The 17,350-nt window shown below is 31.9% G+C and overlaps 2 protein-coding genes across 3 annotated transcripts; one reads left to right on the forward strand and one right to left on the reverse strand.

The window, feature by feature from the left end:
- Positions 1 to 4,743: 4,743 nt before the first annotated feature.
- LOC102586276 (MLO-like protein 11) lies at positions 4,744 to 13,038 on the forward strand. The gene is made up of 15 exons (XM_006348179.2): positions 4,744 to 5,623; positions 6,448 to 6,505; positions 6,642 to 6,868; positions 7,085 to 7,201; positions 7,958 to 8,018; positions 9,036 to 9,130; positions 9,340 to 9,414; positions 9,946 to 10,031; positions 10,250 to 10,299; positions 10,473 to 10,513; positions 10,771 to 10,941; positions 11,045 to 11,080; positions 11,438 to 11,505; positions 11,619 to 11,679; positions 12,240 to 13,038. The coding sequence occupies exons 1-15, from the start codon at positions 5,495 to 5,497 to the stop codon at positions 12,660 to 12,662; spliced, it is 1,698 nt and encodes a 565-aa protein (XP_006348241.1). The 5' UTR covers positions 4,744 to 5,494; the 3' UTR covers positions 12,663 to 13,038.
- A 16-nt stretch (positions 13,039 to 13,054) lies between these two features.
- On the reverse strand, positions 13,055 to 15,880 carry LOC102585713 (uncharacterized). Of its 2 annotated transcripts, none has more exons than XM_006348177.2 (3): positions 15,776 to 15,880; positions 14,250 to 14,340; positions 13,055 to 13,341 (listed from the first exon to the last, which is right to left on the reverse strand). In XM_006348177.2, exons 2-3 carry the CDS (start codon positions 14,329 to 14,331, stop codon positions 13,235 to 13,237), a joined length of 189 nt encoding a protein of 62 aa, XP_006348239.1. In that variant the 5' UTR covers positions 14,332 to 14,340; positions 15,776 to 15,880; the 3' UTR covers positions 13,055 to 13,234. The 2 variants fall into 2 exon arrangements, with proteins under 2 accessions (XP_006348239.1, XP_006348240.1); XM_006348178.2 differs by having other exon boundaries at positions 14,250 to 14,387; positions 15,776 to 15,876.
- Positions 15,881 to 17,350: the final 1,470 nt, after the last annotated feature.

Raw genomic sequence — 17,350 nt, forward strand, 5'->3', positions numbered from 1 at the left:
GTTTGTCAGGTATACTAAAAATAGTTGTCCAAAATTAATTGTCAATTTAAACAATCACAAAATAATTAGTCATTTTTTTCCAATTCTCCCCTTAATAATTACATAACTACTAGTTTCAAAAAATAGCTATTTTAAAGTTACAAGACTACTTTAATGTGAAAAAAAGTTGTTTTTACGGTTTTCAAAAAGTACAAATCATTTTAATAAAGATTGATAGTAGGGTTATATTAGTCAAATTGCACCTTATATTAAAATTTTTCTTAATGGTTGTGCATGATCTTACCCTGACAAACAATAGTGGACGGAGGGAGTATAACATGTAATAATACTAATAATAATTACTATTTGATTTTATTTTTAAAAAGGATAAAAAACTAGAAATTAAATCCATCTCAATTTGAAACTCCCTTAATTTAATTGTATTGGCACGTAGGGAGTAGGGACTTAATTATTATTTAGTATATTTAATTGTGCCTAACATGCAGCTGTCCCTTCGATTTATTATATGTAACATCCTCAATAAGTTGAATAGCTTGTTTGCTTAATTATTTTGTGATTTGTGTTGAGCAAATAGCGACACCCATTATCCTCATGTGCCATGTTCTAGATATTGATATTTGCCTCCAATCATTTAAAAATTATAATCATCTCCAGATTTATGACGTAATAATTTTTACTTAGTTACAATAATATATTGAGTATAATTTTGTAAATGGAGTTTGGAAGGATACAATATATGCAGAACTTGTCTCTATCTTGGAAGATCTAAAGGCTGTTTCCGATAGACCCTTAACTAAAAAATAACATCTTTTACTTAGTTAAAGTTTTTAATTCTTCCGACTCACTTATATCATTTTTTACTTAATTAATTAAAGAGTTTTGATTCTTTATTCAAGACTAATTTTTTTTTTAAAAAAAAATCATTATCCTCCTCGTAAGAACTCTCTCATTTTCATTTTACTTGTTCGTTTTAACAAATTAAGAGGGTTTTATTGTGTGTTTTTTTATACTATCTCTTAGTACTATCAAATAACTACATAAAATAATGTTTGATCAAATTTAGAGTTCAAAGCATTAATTTTATAAAATATATCTTTAATTAAAGCTTTTAAAAGAGATTTATTAGATAAATATTTGTCAAGTAATATAAAACGGAGAAAATATTTACTGTTTTTTTCTTGTCCCTCCAATTTTGAATTATTGAGTTATTAGAGGCTTTATGCATCAAAAGAAGCACTCAACTTTGTTTTCATAAAAAGAGGTTGAGTCATGCAATGGATTCCTTATCATTTGTGTCTTTTTATTTCTTTTTATCTTATTTATACTTTATGGATGTTACACTTGAAAGTAACCGTGTTTACACACAAAATAATGTGGTGATGATATTCACAAACGAATTCAGAATTTAAAATGTATGAGTTAAAATAATTATATTTATGATAAATATTTATCGTTCTTAGCCTATGAGTTATGTCTTATGCTATTAGTTGTTATAGAAGCTTTGAGAGTGAGTAGCACTTACTCCGTCCGCCTAACTTTACATATCCGATATATTAAAACTAGTCATTTAATTTTATTTATTTAGTTAGGAAAATGAAGAGATAATTTATTGTTTTGTGTTTATATTATCCTTGTTATTAAATATTACATTAACTCATTTTCCAACAATCAGATGACTTATAATTAATATGAATAATATAACAAAAATTTCCTTTTTTATTTTCTTAAAAATATATTAAATTAATCATGAACAAAGCAAACGTGTAAAGACACACCAATTTGAGAGTCAAGTTACATTAAATAATTGTCTACTCCTTATTGCCTTTTTATTTTACCACCTTTTTGACTCACTTTAATTATTATTCTTTATTAGAGATTGATGCGTTCATACTTCATCGTGGATGGACTTTATTATATTTTTTTAATCAAGTCAAAATCTAGCATAAACATTACCAATGTATACACTTGACATTTTTATATATACCAAGGTTGAAACCGATCCACCTTAGATATTTATTTGTCGAAAAATTACACTATAAAAATATATACAAAAAAATATAAAGTAATTTTAGTGTACAATATGCAATTTAATTTAATTCCTGGTTCAATCAATTAAATACATTATTCATTTAACCACGATAATTAGAAGTATGAATATCTTCTTTTTTTTTCTCTTCTTGTATAGATATATCTTGGTGATCTGTATCATGATTAATCAATAATCAATAATCTATAACTCTCCTTATCACCAAGTGGGAGTAACTAATTATCAAATGGACCTTATCATTAAATTTGTAGCTAATTAGCTTACGTAAGATCCACAGATCAGCAGCTAGCTTGATACACTCATCATTTTCTCTTTCTATTATTTTTTCAGGTGCGAAATCAAAATTTTCATTAACAGAGTCGTCTGAAATATGAAGAAGTTAAATACAATCGAAAAAGTTGAAACTCATTATCTACTAATACTATATACAATAATAAATAAAAAAATTATATATACCATGTAATTTTTTATCGTACCCCCAACTCTGCCTTGATAATTTTCCTACACTAGTATTATAGTAGAAATATAAAATATTAGGAAAGGTAGTATACTAGATATTTAGTTGTTATTGTTTTGTGTATCCACGTTCTTGCATGCATCATCCACCCAGTGAATCCCGTTTCTTATTTTTCTTATACTCAAAAAATATTTATATAATCAAATTAATTAAATAATAATCACAAGTAATTCTATCTAATTCTTTACACCTTAGAATAAATATGTAGTACTTAGCATGCTATGACATGATTAAATTGTATTAATAATGTAAATAGTCATATTTTGTTTGTATTTAATTAACTTAAGAAATTACTTATGAGGTAAAAATTAACCCAGGGAAATTATTTTACCAACCATCTAATAACGTGAGATATATTATTGCTCCATTAATTAAATTCTAAATACTAAACATGTTAAAACTAATTAAAACATGTTGACTTGATAAGTGAAAGACTATTTAAAATGTACAATTGACAGAATTCTTCATTAGTTTTTTTTTTATCGTAAGCTCAAACGTCATGCTCCTCACATTCAACAATTAGTAGCTACATTATGAAAAAACAACTAGTAACTAGGTTGATCAATTTATTTGTTTTGTGTTTTCCTCGTTTGGTGTCTGATTTAGAAAATCTCACTTTTGAAAGTAAAATGTTCTTTATTAAAAGTGACTTCATTCTTATTCTAATTTAAACTCAAAATATATGATTAATATATATTTTTATATATATATATATTACTTACCGCTTCATTCCGATCATTATAATTGAGTTGATCCATGTGATTGAAATTCTAAATTAGTTATGTAGATCATCAAGGGTAGACTTTCATTACTGAAAAAAAGTTAATTAAGTTTTTTTTATTATTATTAGATGATCATTCAATTTTTATTATAATAAAATAATAATTAAATAATCATGTACAAAATTTATATTCTAAGAAACACGAGGTGCTAAAATAGTACAATAATCGTTGCATTAAATTTTGTGCGACCAAAAATTCAATAAGTTCGAGAAGAAAGCATGGGAAAATGTTTGTTCAAAATAGTTAATGAGACAAAATGGTTTGGTAGAAAAATATTTATTTCAAGTGCTTGATTAGCGGCTTAATTTACTTTGAGGAATTGACGTAACAATTGAGCCATTGTTTATGGTTAGATACGGTATTAAAAATTTTGGTTCGATAATTTTAATTTTTAAAAATATATATACTAATAACATATCAAAATTAATTTTATATGATTCAGTAATTTTAAGTTTGATTTTTGTTATATGGTAAGTTGATATTCATGTTTTGTTCAACTTCGACTATTATATAATAAAAATTATGACTTCAATTTTTTTAAGTGACTGTCTTAAATATATCATGCTAACACTTTTACATATTAGAAATATTCAAAAGAAAGTATAACTTTTTTTTCTTGGTTAATCAACTACACAAAAAGAAAATTTTGATCAAGATTGAATAGTTAATATTTTAAAATCTTAATAACAACATTACTTGATTCTTTATTAGATACAAAATGACATTAATGATGTGTTTTTAGGGGAAAAAACACAATTTTTTCATATTTGATTGGTCAAAACTTTTTAAAAATATTTTCTCTAGAAACACGCCTTAAATGAAATGTGATAATATATAGTTCTATATAAATATTATCTTATATCGTCCTAAATGAGATGTGATAATTTATAATTTCGTAGAAATATTATCATATATATACATACTTAATACATATCAATTGTATATGCATCTTAACCCTTCGGTATTTAATATTTTCACATATATATATATATATATCGAAAACATATCAAATACCAATCTAAATTGTAGTATGCACCATGATAATTTAATATCTACAAAAGTATTCACACCCCTATTAATAGAGTTTGGAGGTAGGGTGCGCAAGAGATTCATCGAAGACTTTAAATAATTATACTATTAGTATATTCTTCTCATTTTATATATATATATATATATGATACAATATTGGAGTCTTATTAAATTTGAATTCACGCTAGAAAGTCCTACAGTGAAAATAAATGTTCTTTATAAAAGTGATTTCATATCTATAAAAAATCAAATCTGAGACGTCTAATTAAGATATTTATCACTTTACTATCATCTTCGAAGTATATTTTTTTACCTGAACTGGTGGAGGTCTATCTGTCAGTATTCAGGACGAAGTAGCAAAGAAATTAGAGCCCCAGAAACTACAAGGAAGCTAATTAATCCTACTTGCTCCAGCTCATTTTCACACATCAATGCCCAAAAAGCTCCCACACTGCTTTTCAAATTTTTTACTACTATTTAGTTCAAATGATCACACTTTTTTTGTCTTTTTATTTGGTTCTTTTCTGCAGTGAGTAGTGTTCTTTCTTTAATTAACATTTTCCTAAAAGACACTCTTTACTCAGACAAAATCAGCTATTTTAAGCTCAAAACCCCCATAAAGATTGGACCTTTCTGCAATTAGTGTAAAGAATAGTTGTTTTTAGTTTCAAGAATCATTTTATTACCTCAAATTATTTGGTGGGTCTTAGGTCTAGACATCAAATCAAATCTGTAGTAGTTGCATTGGCAAATCAAGAATTGTGGGTCAAATTAGCTTTTTTTTTGCTGGCTGGTTTGAGTCCAAATCAGAGTCAATACATCTTTTTGAAAGTTGAGTCTTTGTTGGAATAGCTAAGGAAACATACCCAAGTGGCAGATTTCACTATTTTTGAATGTGGAGGATTATAAAAGATCCACAGTAGAGGGACAATGATTCTTGATTTATTGTACTATGGGAAATGCAAGAAAGGCTGGGTTTTTATGTTGCTAGTAGAACTTATCAGTCAAGTGAACTGACAGAAAGTTTTGAATTTTTTCTGTAATTAGTAGAGTTTGATTTGATTTGAAGTTAATAAATTTGAAGTTCTGGTAGATTAGTTAGAAAGACTTTTGGCTAAAATGTCTGGAGAAGATACACAAGAACTTCGTTCGTTGGCCTTGACACCAACATGGTCTGTTGCTTCTGTATTGACTATATTTGTTGCTGTTTCACTGCTTGTGGAGCGATCCATTCACAGGTTATCTAATGTAAGCAAGGTTCTCTTTTTCACTGTTTGGGTTGTGTAGTTTTGTTGGTTTTATTGGAAGAATTGAGTCGAGCTTGTATTGGAAATAGCCTCTCTACCTTTGAGGTAGGGGTAAGGTTTGAGCACATTTGCCCTCCCCAGACACCACTTTGTGGGATTACATGTTATGTTGTTGTTGGTTTTATTGGAAGAATGTTATAGGAGTCCAGTACCAAGGAGTTCATAGTCTACTGTATATACAAAAGAATTGATGTTGTATATATAGTGTAATTTTCCGGGTAAAGGAGTTCATGACTAACTTTTGTTCATGTGAAGTGTGTGTTATTCTGGACTTTTGTAGATATTCATGTTGTATGTTCTCAAAAATATAGGGGGTGAGCGAGGATATAGGATTACAATATACCTGCTAGATACACCATGAAATACTCAACTTTTAATTTGTTCCATCCCGATGATCCCCTTGTGACACCCTCGGAACTCTCTCTGACATTGTAGGAAGGGTATAAATATTCATCATTTCTTTTTCATATACAAATTTCCAGTTGATTACTCAAGCAGCTTAAGAATTGAATATGCTTTGAGTTAATTGTCCTAGATTTTACGGTCTTGGATAGTTGCTTATATATAACAAGCTCCCTTAGATAGCAGTGAACGTCCAACCTCTCAAAGTCTTCGTGTCTCAAGGCCTCTGATTTCATAAAAAATCTTCAAGACCATAAAATTAATTTTAACGGTTTTGATTGTATTTGATTGATTATGTTTCTTGTAGCATCATCAATTATGGAACTTCGAAAACTAACAGTTTTAATTATTTTATCATGTCAGTGGTTGAGGAAAACCAATAGAAAGCCATTGTTAGCTGCTGTGGAGAAAATGAAAGAAGGTATTATATGTTTATGTACACTGAACTTAGAGCATACAAACAAAAAGGAAAAAGCTCTTCGAAATTTGGATTCCCCTCCTTTCAACCCCAAATATTACTTTTCCTGTCATAACCGTTTTCGACATTTGGTGTACAGAGTTGATGCTTCTTGGATTCATTTCTCTCCTTCTCACAGCAACTTCCAGCATCATATCTAATATTTGCATACCGTCAAAGTTTTACAATAATGCATTTGCTCCATGTACAAAGTCTGAAGTTGATGAAGAAATGGAGAATAAAGATTTGAAGGAGCGTAAACTTTTGATGGCTTTTGGTCTTCATAGGAGAGTATTAAATTCCTTCAATCAAAATACGTGTGGAGAGGTAAATTTGATTTTACATGTGACATATGAATCCATTACTCCAATATCTTGTATCAATTCTACTTTTGTTGCTACAAGATGTACCTGCAACTGATATCCTGCAAAAATGAAATAAATAGTTTTTTTAGTTTATTGCCCCTGAGTTGCTTTAGCTTCTCTCTCTTTCTTAAGTTGTTTCTGAAGTAGTATCAATAATCCGAATCAAACATTTTGTCAGAACCATGAACCTTTTGTATCATATGAAGGCCTTGAGCAGCTGCATCGCTTCATCTTCGTCATGGCCATTACTCATATATCTTATAGTTGCTTGACAATGCTGCTGGCGATTGTTAAGGTAAAGTTCTCTTTTACTTGAGAATTTGATAAACGTTGTTTTGGTGAACTTTTGAAGTCCAGTTATTTTCGAGTGTATGCTAATCTATTGTCCATGGAGTGGCAAGTTTGATTGGATGGAAGTAAATTGTGATGTATTAATCTGGCTTGCAAAGTCTACTGTCATATATGATGGTAATGCTATACATCCTCATTCAATGGCCCTATTACTTATTACCTTGTGGACAACAGATTTGGAGTGAAGATTTGTTTTCTGGGTGAGCTTCCTGATATGCTTAATGTATAGACTGCTGGAGAGGCATAGTGTGTGATAGCCGGAGGTATCTGATTTGTTGCTGAAGTTCTGATAAAAGTATTTTGATGCCCACAGTGTTGGGGGAATTAATCTCTTTGTCAACAATTTTTTGCTTCTACTTCGGCATTTAAGCATATCCTCTCTAGCAGGGGCATTTGCTCTGCTGTCTGCTCTCCTTGAACTTACATTAGGTGAATAGGCAACTGTCTATATTGAAATCAGGGAATCACGCCATACTGCGTATAAAGATGGTAGTCCAAAGTTCAATTTCTTCACACTTCATAGTTGTGTCAGTGTCAGCTACTTGCCACTTCCTTGCAGAAGTTGCCATGTTTGTCCTACGAAATGACCACGTCTGGTTTTTATCCTCATTATCACCACTTCTCTCTTCTTCTTTACTTCTGTAAACTCTATTCACATGTTCTGCATCGCTAGCTGCCTGATAAGTGAAAATCTGGATAGGTCCACAGTTGGAGGGTGTGGGAAGATCAAGCGCAGAATGACAGGCATGATGTACTAACTGGTAAGTTATACTTGCATGTGATTTATCAAAATGTAATCTTGTTCTCTAGCTTCTACCGTTTGTTGTTCTCTTGTAATCATTGTGGATAAAGTCTGCTGGTTTTAAATTCTTATTTTAACAAGAGATGTAACTTTAAATTTGTTCAGAACAAGAAAACAGAAGATCTTAATATTATTTATCTAAAAGAAAATTGTAAGGGTCTTTGTAATTAGAAGGAAAGTCGGTTGTGTCAAGAACCGTGCATGTATTATGATGGAGATGGAGCAACACAAATTATCAGTTAGTGTATGACTCTTTGTACTTGAAGTATAAGTGGACTCAAAATCTCCAGAGACTTGAGAATGTACATGCATCGGATGATACCTGAAGTTGAGTGTTCGGAGACAAGCTGATGGATTTCCTTCAACTTGTGTCAAGGGGATTCAATATTTCATATTCAACCAGAAAATCTCATTTTTACGCTTTTTGCATTGAACGACTTTCTGATGAACGGGGATTCAATTGTACCCCCTTGGCTCTACATAGTTCTGCCCTTGTGCACCGCGAAAGATTAATTCATTCTTTTCTCGTCATGTGTGGAGATGACAATGTTTGTGCTAATCTTTACATCAGTATCATGTTACTTTGTTTTCCAATATTATTATTATCCCATTGTGGTCTTTCCTGGAGCAAACATGTATTTGCCACTTATTTCTATTTCTAGACATCTATTGCTTCGTATATTGATTAATGCATTTAGAAATTCTCTACCTTGGTGTCTATTAGGTAGCTATCTTCAGCTGTTATGTTTGCTTTTCTCCTTTATTTTGGGTGGTGGGAGATGCATGTACCGGGGTAATATATATTTCATTCCTGCTTGGTATTCGTTGAAGAGATCTGCCATTTGTCCTCTAGAAATGTCTCAAAACCTCAATCAGTGCCCCTTTGAAATGCTAAATGTGGAGAAATCCATCACGTTGTTTACTTTGATAGAACTTTGAAAAAAGCTACAAGAAACTGAACTCTTTTCTATGGCAGACATTTCTAGAGCCAAGACATTCCGAAGGCAGTCGACTTTTGTCAGAGTTCATACATCAAGTCCACTTGCCAGGAACCATTTCCTTGTTTGGGTGGTTAGTTCTTATATAGTTCTTACTAGATACTGATTTCCCTAGCCCTCACATAATTTATTCATCCAAAGTAAATAAAATATTTGCTTTTAATAGTTATGCTTTTAGATGAGGTGGTTCCCATAATCACTCGTATCGACTTACACTTTTTTTTCCCTTTCTAAATTGGTTTGAGTATAATGTTTGTATATTTCTATCATCAAATTTCGCAGACCTGTTTCTTCCGGCAGTTTGGCCGCACAGTTGTTCGTGCTGATTACCTTACTCTGCGCAAGGGTTTTATCATGGTATGGATCCAAACATGAACCACTTCCCTTTAATTCGCTTCTAGCATTTTGAAAGAACTAATCACTTGCAAAACATTAAGTAAAATATTTGAATGCTTTTGAAGGCAGTACTGTGGAGTATCTTAGAAGTTAAAAAGTAGTTAGGATGTGAGATTTGTTAGTTTAGTTTTGAGGAAATTACTACATCACAAAAAGACATCATCTGATTAGAAGCAGCTCATATCACAGTTTGACAAACAGGAAATTTGAAATATACAATCATGATAAAAGTACAACTGATGCACATTATTAAGAATGGAACACTGTCTTTCAAAACTAGACATGAAACTAAGCCTGTGTTAGTTAATTGAAAAGATTAGGACACTATGTTGCAAGCCCGGTTCATTTTGAACTCTAGTTTAGGGATCATTTTAAGTTATCTTCATGTTTGTATCACTGATTTTCTTTTCCATCACAAGAGTGTCTCTATATATGATACAGATTTCTGTTATAGATTACTAGTTACGACCTTTCTCCTCTTATTCATGGCAGAATCACAACCTTACATCAAACTATGATTTTCACAGCTATATGATTCGCTCGATGGAAGAAGAATTCCAAAGAATAGTTGGTGTAAGGTAAGAATAAAAGTACTCCTTCCCATTTTCATCCTCTTCTTTGAGTAGGCAGAGAGTTAAAAGTTGTTTAAAGTGAAGTGGGCCAAATATAGAGAGAAGTTCTTGATTCATTAAAGTACACGTCTTGATTAAAAGTACTCCTTCCCCGTTCTTGCTTGCTTTCCACCATTGGTTCTTGATTGAAGCTTCCTCTCATAACTTGTGTTATATCTTTGCAGTGGCCCTCTCTGGGGATTCGTGGTGGGTTTTATGCTGTTTAATGTAAAAGGTACTTCATCCTCCTCTGTTTGGAATGAGGAACGTATGCCACTTTTGTTTTTTATCATTAGATAAGTTTGCATTTTTCTGCTCCCCGACATTTGTGTTCTGGTGAAACTAAACTTCATCCACAAGCTCATGCATGACGGCATGACCATTGACCAATTGAACTTCAACATGCAGGATCGAATCTGTATTTCTGGATAGCGTTAATTCCTATCATTGTAAGTGCTTCCATTGCAATTATGTTTTGGAACTCTTCAGAAATGCATGAACATATATGCTTGCGTATATAAAGCAATGCCTCTTTCCGTTTCTCTTTATTCCTTACGGTGTAGTGGTAGACTTGACTGTGACCCTGCATGCGTCATCTTTCTTAATATTTATCTCTTCCCTTACATTCTGAATTATCTTGTATATTATATGAACTTATGGATGTGATAGAAGATATAAATAGTCATTTACTTGTACTTCTGTGCAGCTTGTACTACTCGTGGGTACAAAACTGCAGCATGTAATCGCAACCTTGGCATTGGAGAGTGCTGCAATTACTGGCTCATTCTCAAGGGCCAAGCTAAAACCACGAGACGAACTTTTTTGGTTCAAAAAACCAGAATTACTTTTGTCCTTGATTCATTTTGTCCTTTTCCAGGTTTGTTTGTACAATCATACTCCATTTTTCAATTGTTTCGTCTGTCTACTAACTTTCTTTAATATCTATACACTAACTTGTTTTTGCATGCTCACTCTTGCAGAATGCATTTGAGCTAGCTTCATTTTTTTGGTTCTGGGTATTCACTGGTCCCTTTCTCATAGCTTAATTTTTTTTTCCTGTATGTTTGTACCGAACATTTAATACCTAGTCAAAGCATTTCCCTTTTAACTGTATTAAACATTCGCAATCTTTAGTATTCGACATTGGCACATTCCCTGAAATACTAATGATTTTTTCCTTTTAACTCAAATTCTTTCTCGGTGTTCGACAAAACCATGTTTCCTCCCTTAAATACTTTCGTAGACAAAACCATATTCTCTATTCCATGTGCTTGTATAATATGTTCTACCACATGCATATGTTTGTTTCCATTTGTAGTAGACACTAATGTTCTGAATATCTGAGTTTTGACAAAGTTACGTCTTTATTCCAGTGGCAATTTGGGTATAACTCATGCTTCATAAAGAACCACACACTTGTGTATCTACGACTCGTTATGGGGTATGTGTAATTACCAACTGTATTTGTATGTACTATTGTTTAAGGTTTTAGATTTACCAACGTATTTTTATTTAGCACAATGATCTAAACGTATGCTGTTGTTTATCACCCAGGTTTGTTGGACAATTCCTTTGCAGTTATAGCACCTTGCCACTCTATGCCCTGGTTACACAGGTATTATGTCACGACGGATATAGCTAAATTGAGAAGTTAGAATAGTATGATCCTCTTTTTAACGTTCGCCTTTGTACACCATTACCTCTCTGGCCTTTACAATATTCTCATAACCACCTTAAGGTTATGGATGACATGTCTCAAATTTTCTAGCTCCGTTTTCCTTTCTTTTTCCGCTTCTTGCTCATGACAAACAAACACCAATAGATGGGAGACAGTAGAGACTGGATTGGGTGAGGTAAATGAGGACGATGGTGTAGGGGAAACGGAAGGGGCTTTACTTTTTTCTGTTCTCTTTAGGTATATTGTTAAAAATCATGTATAGACTATTCCATTCTTAAATGTGGTCTACTTTAAACCGTCAACGGTATGTCCAGAGATCACAAGATCTGCTTGATCGTCGTTGAAATGTTAAACTTTACGAACTACTTCAACTGTGCTAGTAACTCTGCATGTTGCACTTCCACAGTAAACTCGTGAATCGGACTATTAAATGAGATTGTAGATATTAATATTTTCCAAGAACAAAGCTTTGAACATATTATACTGCCTCTTTGCAGATGGGTACAAACTATAAGGCTGCATTGATTCCACAGAGAATAAGAGAAACGATCCACGGATGGGGAAAGGCAGCAAGAAGAAAAAGGAGAATGCGTATGTTCCCAGATGATTCAACTGTGCACACTGATACAAGCACCGTGATGTCCCTCGAGGAATATGATCATGACCAGTTGGTTGATAGCCCTCGAACAGTGCATGGTGCAGGTACAGAAATCGAGTTACAGCCACCAACAACTGTCACGGAGGATCATCATTCAGTAACAATTAACGACACTTCAAGTCGTATTGGTACTCCTCTCCTTCGACCCTGTGCCTCTATTTCTTCCGCAACTTCCCCAAATCTTCCACCTGAAGTAATATCAAGATCATCTTCAATGCCTGCTAGAGGACATTTGAGTTTGGGTAAACAATTACCATTATAGTGAAGTCGCAAAACAACACGAAGTGAAGTTGGTGTTGATACTTCTGCAGGTTTGTTTAACGTTGCATATAACATATATACTTGAAGATGTTTGACATGTGAAATCAAAGAAATATGCAGGTAGGAAAGAAATAGTTTCTATAGTTGCAAAAATATTTTCCCCCAAAACGCTCTGGATTGAAAAATCTGTAATGGCTGTTTCTATGTAGTATCCCTTGTATAATCAGTTACACACATGAGCTATCTAGGTAAGATAGAGCATCTTAAAGCTTGTATGTTTTCCTTCGTCAAATAGTTAAAGAGTTTAACTTTGTATACATCGACAATTTGGAGGATTATACACCATCATGTTGCAACAGATAACTTGTCTTACTTTTCAGACTAGTAATTCCATTTTTTGAACGATTACATGTAGTTATCATTTTGATGATTGATCGTATAGATAACTCTTGTTCAGCAATGTCTTTTCGTTTATGAGGATCGCGAGTACTTATTACAACAGAATAGTTTCCAGCCAAATGATAAGAAAAGACGTCTAATGGAAATGTATTAGCATTATAAGTCCCATAGTATTCAACTTTTCTCACTGGCATCTATACTTGATCCTGCATCCGCCAGTGCTTCAGCCATCATTTTTGCTCTATTCTGAGTTTGTCTTTCCACAGCAACCATATAGAAGCCTAACAAGCAAGATACAGATAAAGAACAACATCAAGTATTCAAACAGAAGAGCTAAAAATAATTTAAGCACTCAGCAGAGATTGGTCACAGTAAACACAAACACACAGATATATCCAAAATCTTGATGTATCATTACACTATACATAAATTTTCGTTTGTCAAGAGAGTCATTGTGCATACTGAGAATGGAAGTAGATCATCTCAACAATCCATACCCCATAATGTCCCATGGCACCCCTCAAAGCTTTCTGGAACTAAAAGAACCTAAAAATTGGCATGTGAATCAAAATCTACAGTATATGAGTAATGATATGAATTATGATCAAACTTTGATGATCACTATAAAGGTGAAGAGTTGATCCATTTGCCTAGCGGGGTTGTGGTTCAGCGTTTATCGTACTTTTCAGTTAATCAATTATAGTCTGCACAAAGATAGTTGAGAATCAGTTATTCCAAACGTAAGAAATTTTTAAAACAAAATTATAACATACTGCATTGAGGAACAAGTTATCACTTAACTTGGAAGATTTCTATGTTTGAACTGGTGGAGATGTAGAGTTTCTTCTAGCCAATAACTTTTTTGAAGCTCATAGGATTATTTTTCTATAAGCTCTTTCCCTATAGAGCAAAACACCTTTAGAATTTTAACAAATACCATAAGTAGATAAACACCACAACATGCAATGTTTTTTGGATGAATACGGTAAGCAGTTGCAGTTGGCAGTCACTAGGTACTTCTAGCTTTGTGGTGGAGATTTCATATGCATTACATTATTAATTAAGTCTTGGCATAGTAGCTAATTTGTTAGTTATTGACTTTCTGCCAGTCCAGTACATGCTAAAAATAACCATTGCTTGACTAGAGAGAAAAATCTCAAGAAAAAGTCAGAGAAGATTGATGGTATACCAATTGCACTTCCAATTGCACAGACCCATAAAAGCCTCCCTGACCATTTGTCAGCAACGATTCCTCTATTCCCAAATCCCATCAGCTAAGACTGGAGCAAAGAGAGCACGTATTAGAATGTGAATTTTCCACCAAGAACTGCAGCAGTAAAGTCCAGTTTAGCAAGGAAAACACATATTAGAATGTGAATTTTTCACCAGCTCTAAATGCTTTTACATTGTTCAATGTAACTGGTGTACAACGAGACATATCGTTTTCATATTTCTAAGTCTTGGAAATCCTGGTATACATGGTTTCAATATTTTCTTACTGTCTAAATTTGTTTTCATTCCTCACTTTCTACTGTAAAAGAGCAAACTGAAAAAGCTAATTATCATTTTACCATATGGTCACACTATTTTGCAGAAAATGGCTTTGTAATAGTAAAGAATGCTCAAAAAGGAAGAAGCAAACTAGAGCAACAAACATAATTAGATGAAATCCAAACACTCAGGTATGAGAGAATGACACTGTCATATTGTTCTTCAAGGGACCAACAAATCAGCAAAATCAATGCCATTACCAGATATTCAAAAATGATACTATTGAAAATGATTTCATGTACAAAACCTATTCATCAAAATGAACATATTGAAAATTTAATCAATTGAAGAAGCAGATTCTCATTTTTTCCCCTTTACTGGGTGAAATAGTATAATATTTCATATAAGATATGAAGAACTAGAGGACATAAAAAAAAACAATTTGTTTCAAGAAGAAAAGATAGCACTACCCAAAAAAGGAGGGAGAAGCTAAGAGGCAGGAAATAGGAACGACCGAACGAAAAAAAGTAACTTTACGACAGCAACACAACAAAGACGAATTTTATGGGATTTTCTCCTTTGCTCAAACATATGTATTGGAAAATCAAGGGGGTTAAAAATCCAATTTTCCATCTCCTTATTTCTGACATTTAGGCACTCGAGTTCTAGTTAAAGGTGTACGAAATTCCATCACTAATACTCTGCCTGCTGAATTGAGGTAGTAAATCAAACTAAATAATCCACCAATTGGATGATCACTCGGTTCACAACATCATAACAATAACATACCCAGTGAAATCCCGCAAGTAGGATCTGGATATCCCACATGATCATTTAAAAATAGTTTCCAACCGTAAAAGCTAAACATCTCAAGCTATTTCTGTTTTTATTCCTCACTCATCTCTTTTCTCTATTTTTTCATGTCAATGCTTACACTTTTCATTTAGATCATAAAATAAGATCATTTTGCAAAAGGAACACTAGGAATATAGTGAGCACTTCAATTGTTTCATTCTAGAATGAAAATATAACAATAGTTTCAATAGATAAGATAAATTTTCATGGAAGCAATAAGGCGGTGCTGTATTACAGTAGAAACTACTACAAAAAATCAGAAATAAGCTATTATACTTCAGAAAAAATTGATACGTTAATGCATATTTTTAAGTTTCTGCGAGATTATTGATAAGAAAAGGAACAGGATAAGGAAGAACAGAGAATTACCAGTGGAAATAAGCTGCCGGTTGCCTGATATTCTACGCTTGGATTTCGCCGGGATCGAGAGAGACAGAAAGGTAAGTGGCAAACGGGTAAGGGCTAAGAACTTGGGCTTGGGCTTTATGGGTATTGCATTGGGCTCAAATAACGTTTTTTGAAAAATAATTAAATAAAAATTAATAACGAGATAAACTCTTTAACTTAAACTTTTCACATGATATATTTAAAATCATAATATTAAAAAATATTTTAGTATATTTTAAATATCTATAGATTAAAATCACAAGATTCAAGAGTGTTCTTTATTCTAAAGTCATGTGCCAAATAAAAACCAGACAAACAAATTTAAAGACAAGGAGTATTTTCAAAACATAATGATGCTTTGATTTCAAAGTGTAGAAAAATACATGTTTTTGTGGCATAAAATATCTCATTCTAACCAAAAATCGCATAGATTTATTATCTGGTCATAACTAGATGTGTATGTATGTATGTGTGTGTGACCAATTATATGTGTATGTATGTGTGGGCAATGAAGGCTAGAGTTTTTAAATACATAAATACGTATAGAAATATTGTAATTTGTATATATTGTAAAATTGTATAATCTCGCTATGTTCATGTAATGTTTTCAATAAAACAAAATATTTTTCGAATTTACAATTTTAGTTTTGATTAAACCAACTCAATATATGCTTATCCATTTTGAAACAAAAGCCTACAAACATCAATATAAATGATCATCAAATCACCTATTTATTGGCAAAAAAGAAAACATCAAATCAAGTAGCCCACTTTGTCTTCTTGGAGACAATGATAATGTGTATGTACGCACAAAAACACGCAAAAATATAGGATTATGTCTTTCAGATTTTTTAAAGATATTGTCGAATGTATATAATGAATTTTGAAATATTTTAAGGAATCACTAAATCAGTAATTGACTAAAAATCAATAAGGAACACTCAATTGACTTTAACCAATAATTATCTATTAAATTGAAATTTTCATATTCTAAATAAAAAATTCAAGCTTTCAAATTTTAATAACTATAATGTTCTTGATAAAGAAGAGGTGAGCTCTAGAAGAAATGTAAGAATGAAAAAGTATGAATATCAAGTTATCAACAATAATGTATTAATGAACACAAAATAATAATAATAATAATAATAATAAAACTTATTTTGCAATATACAAAAAATGGAGACAAAAAATAAACATCAACACTTTAGAGGATGTATCGTACAATTTTGTAATAAAATAGATCAGTATTTAGATTAATCACAATATTGATACTTCAAAACCTAAACACGAACCAAGAATCCAACTTCTAAAAATCGGAAACTTTTCAAAAAAAAATAAAAAATCAAAACCAATCTGATATTTCGATGTTATACCTTTAGAAGTATATATTTAGTTGTTCTTTTGACCATTTTGAAAAAAAAAAATTACTTTTAAAAAAAATATTATTATTTGATATTCAAAATCCACTAGCGAATTCTCTTTGATTTGTACAACCTTAGAGATGGACTATAACCATTCCATTACTCCTTCACAAAATTGAGTCAAAGTGCATAAATA

This window comes from Solanum tuberosum, unplaced genomic scaffold, assembly GCF_000226075.1.
Source record: "Solanum tuberosum cultivar DM 1-3 516 R44 unplaced genomic scaffold, SolTub_3.0 scf00096, whole genome shotgun sequence".
NCBI lineage: Eukaryota > Viridiplantae > Streptophyta > Magnoliopsida > Solanales > Solanaceae > Solanum > Solanum tuberosum.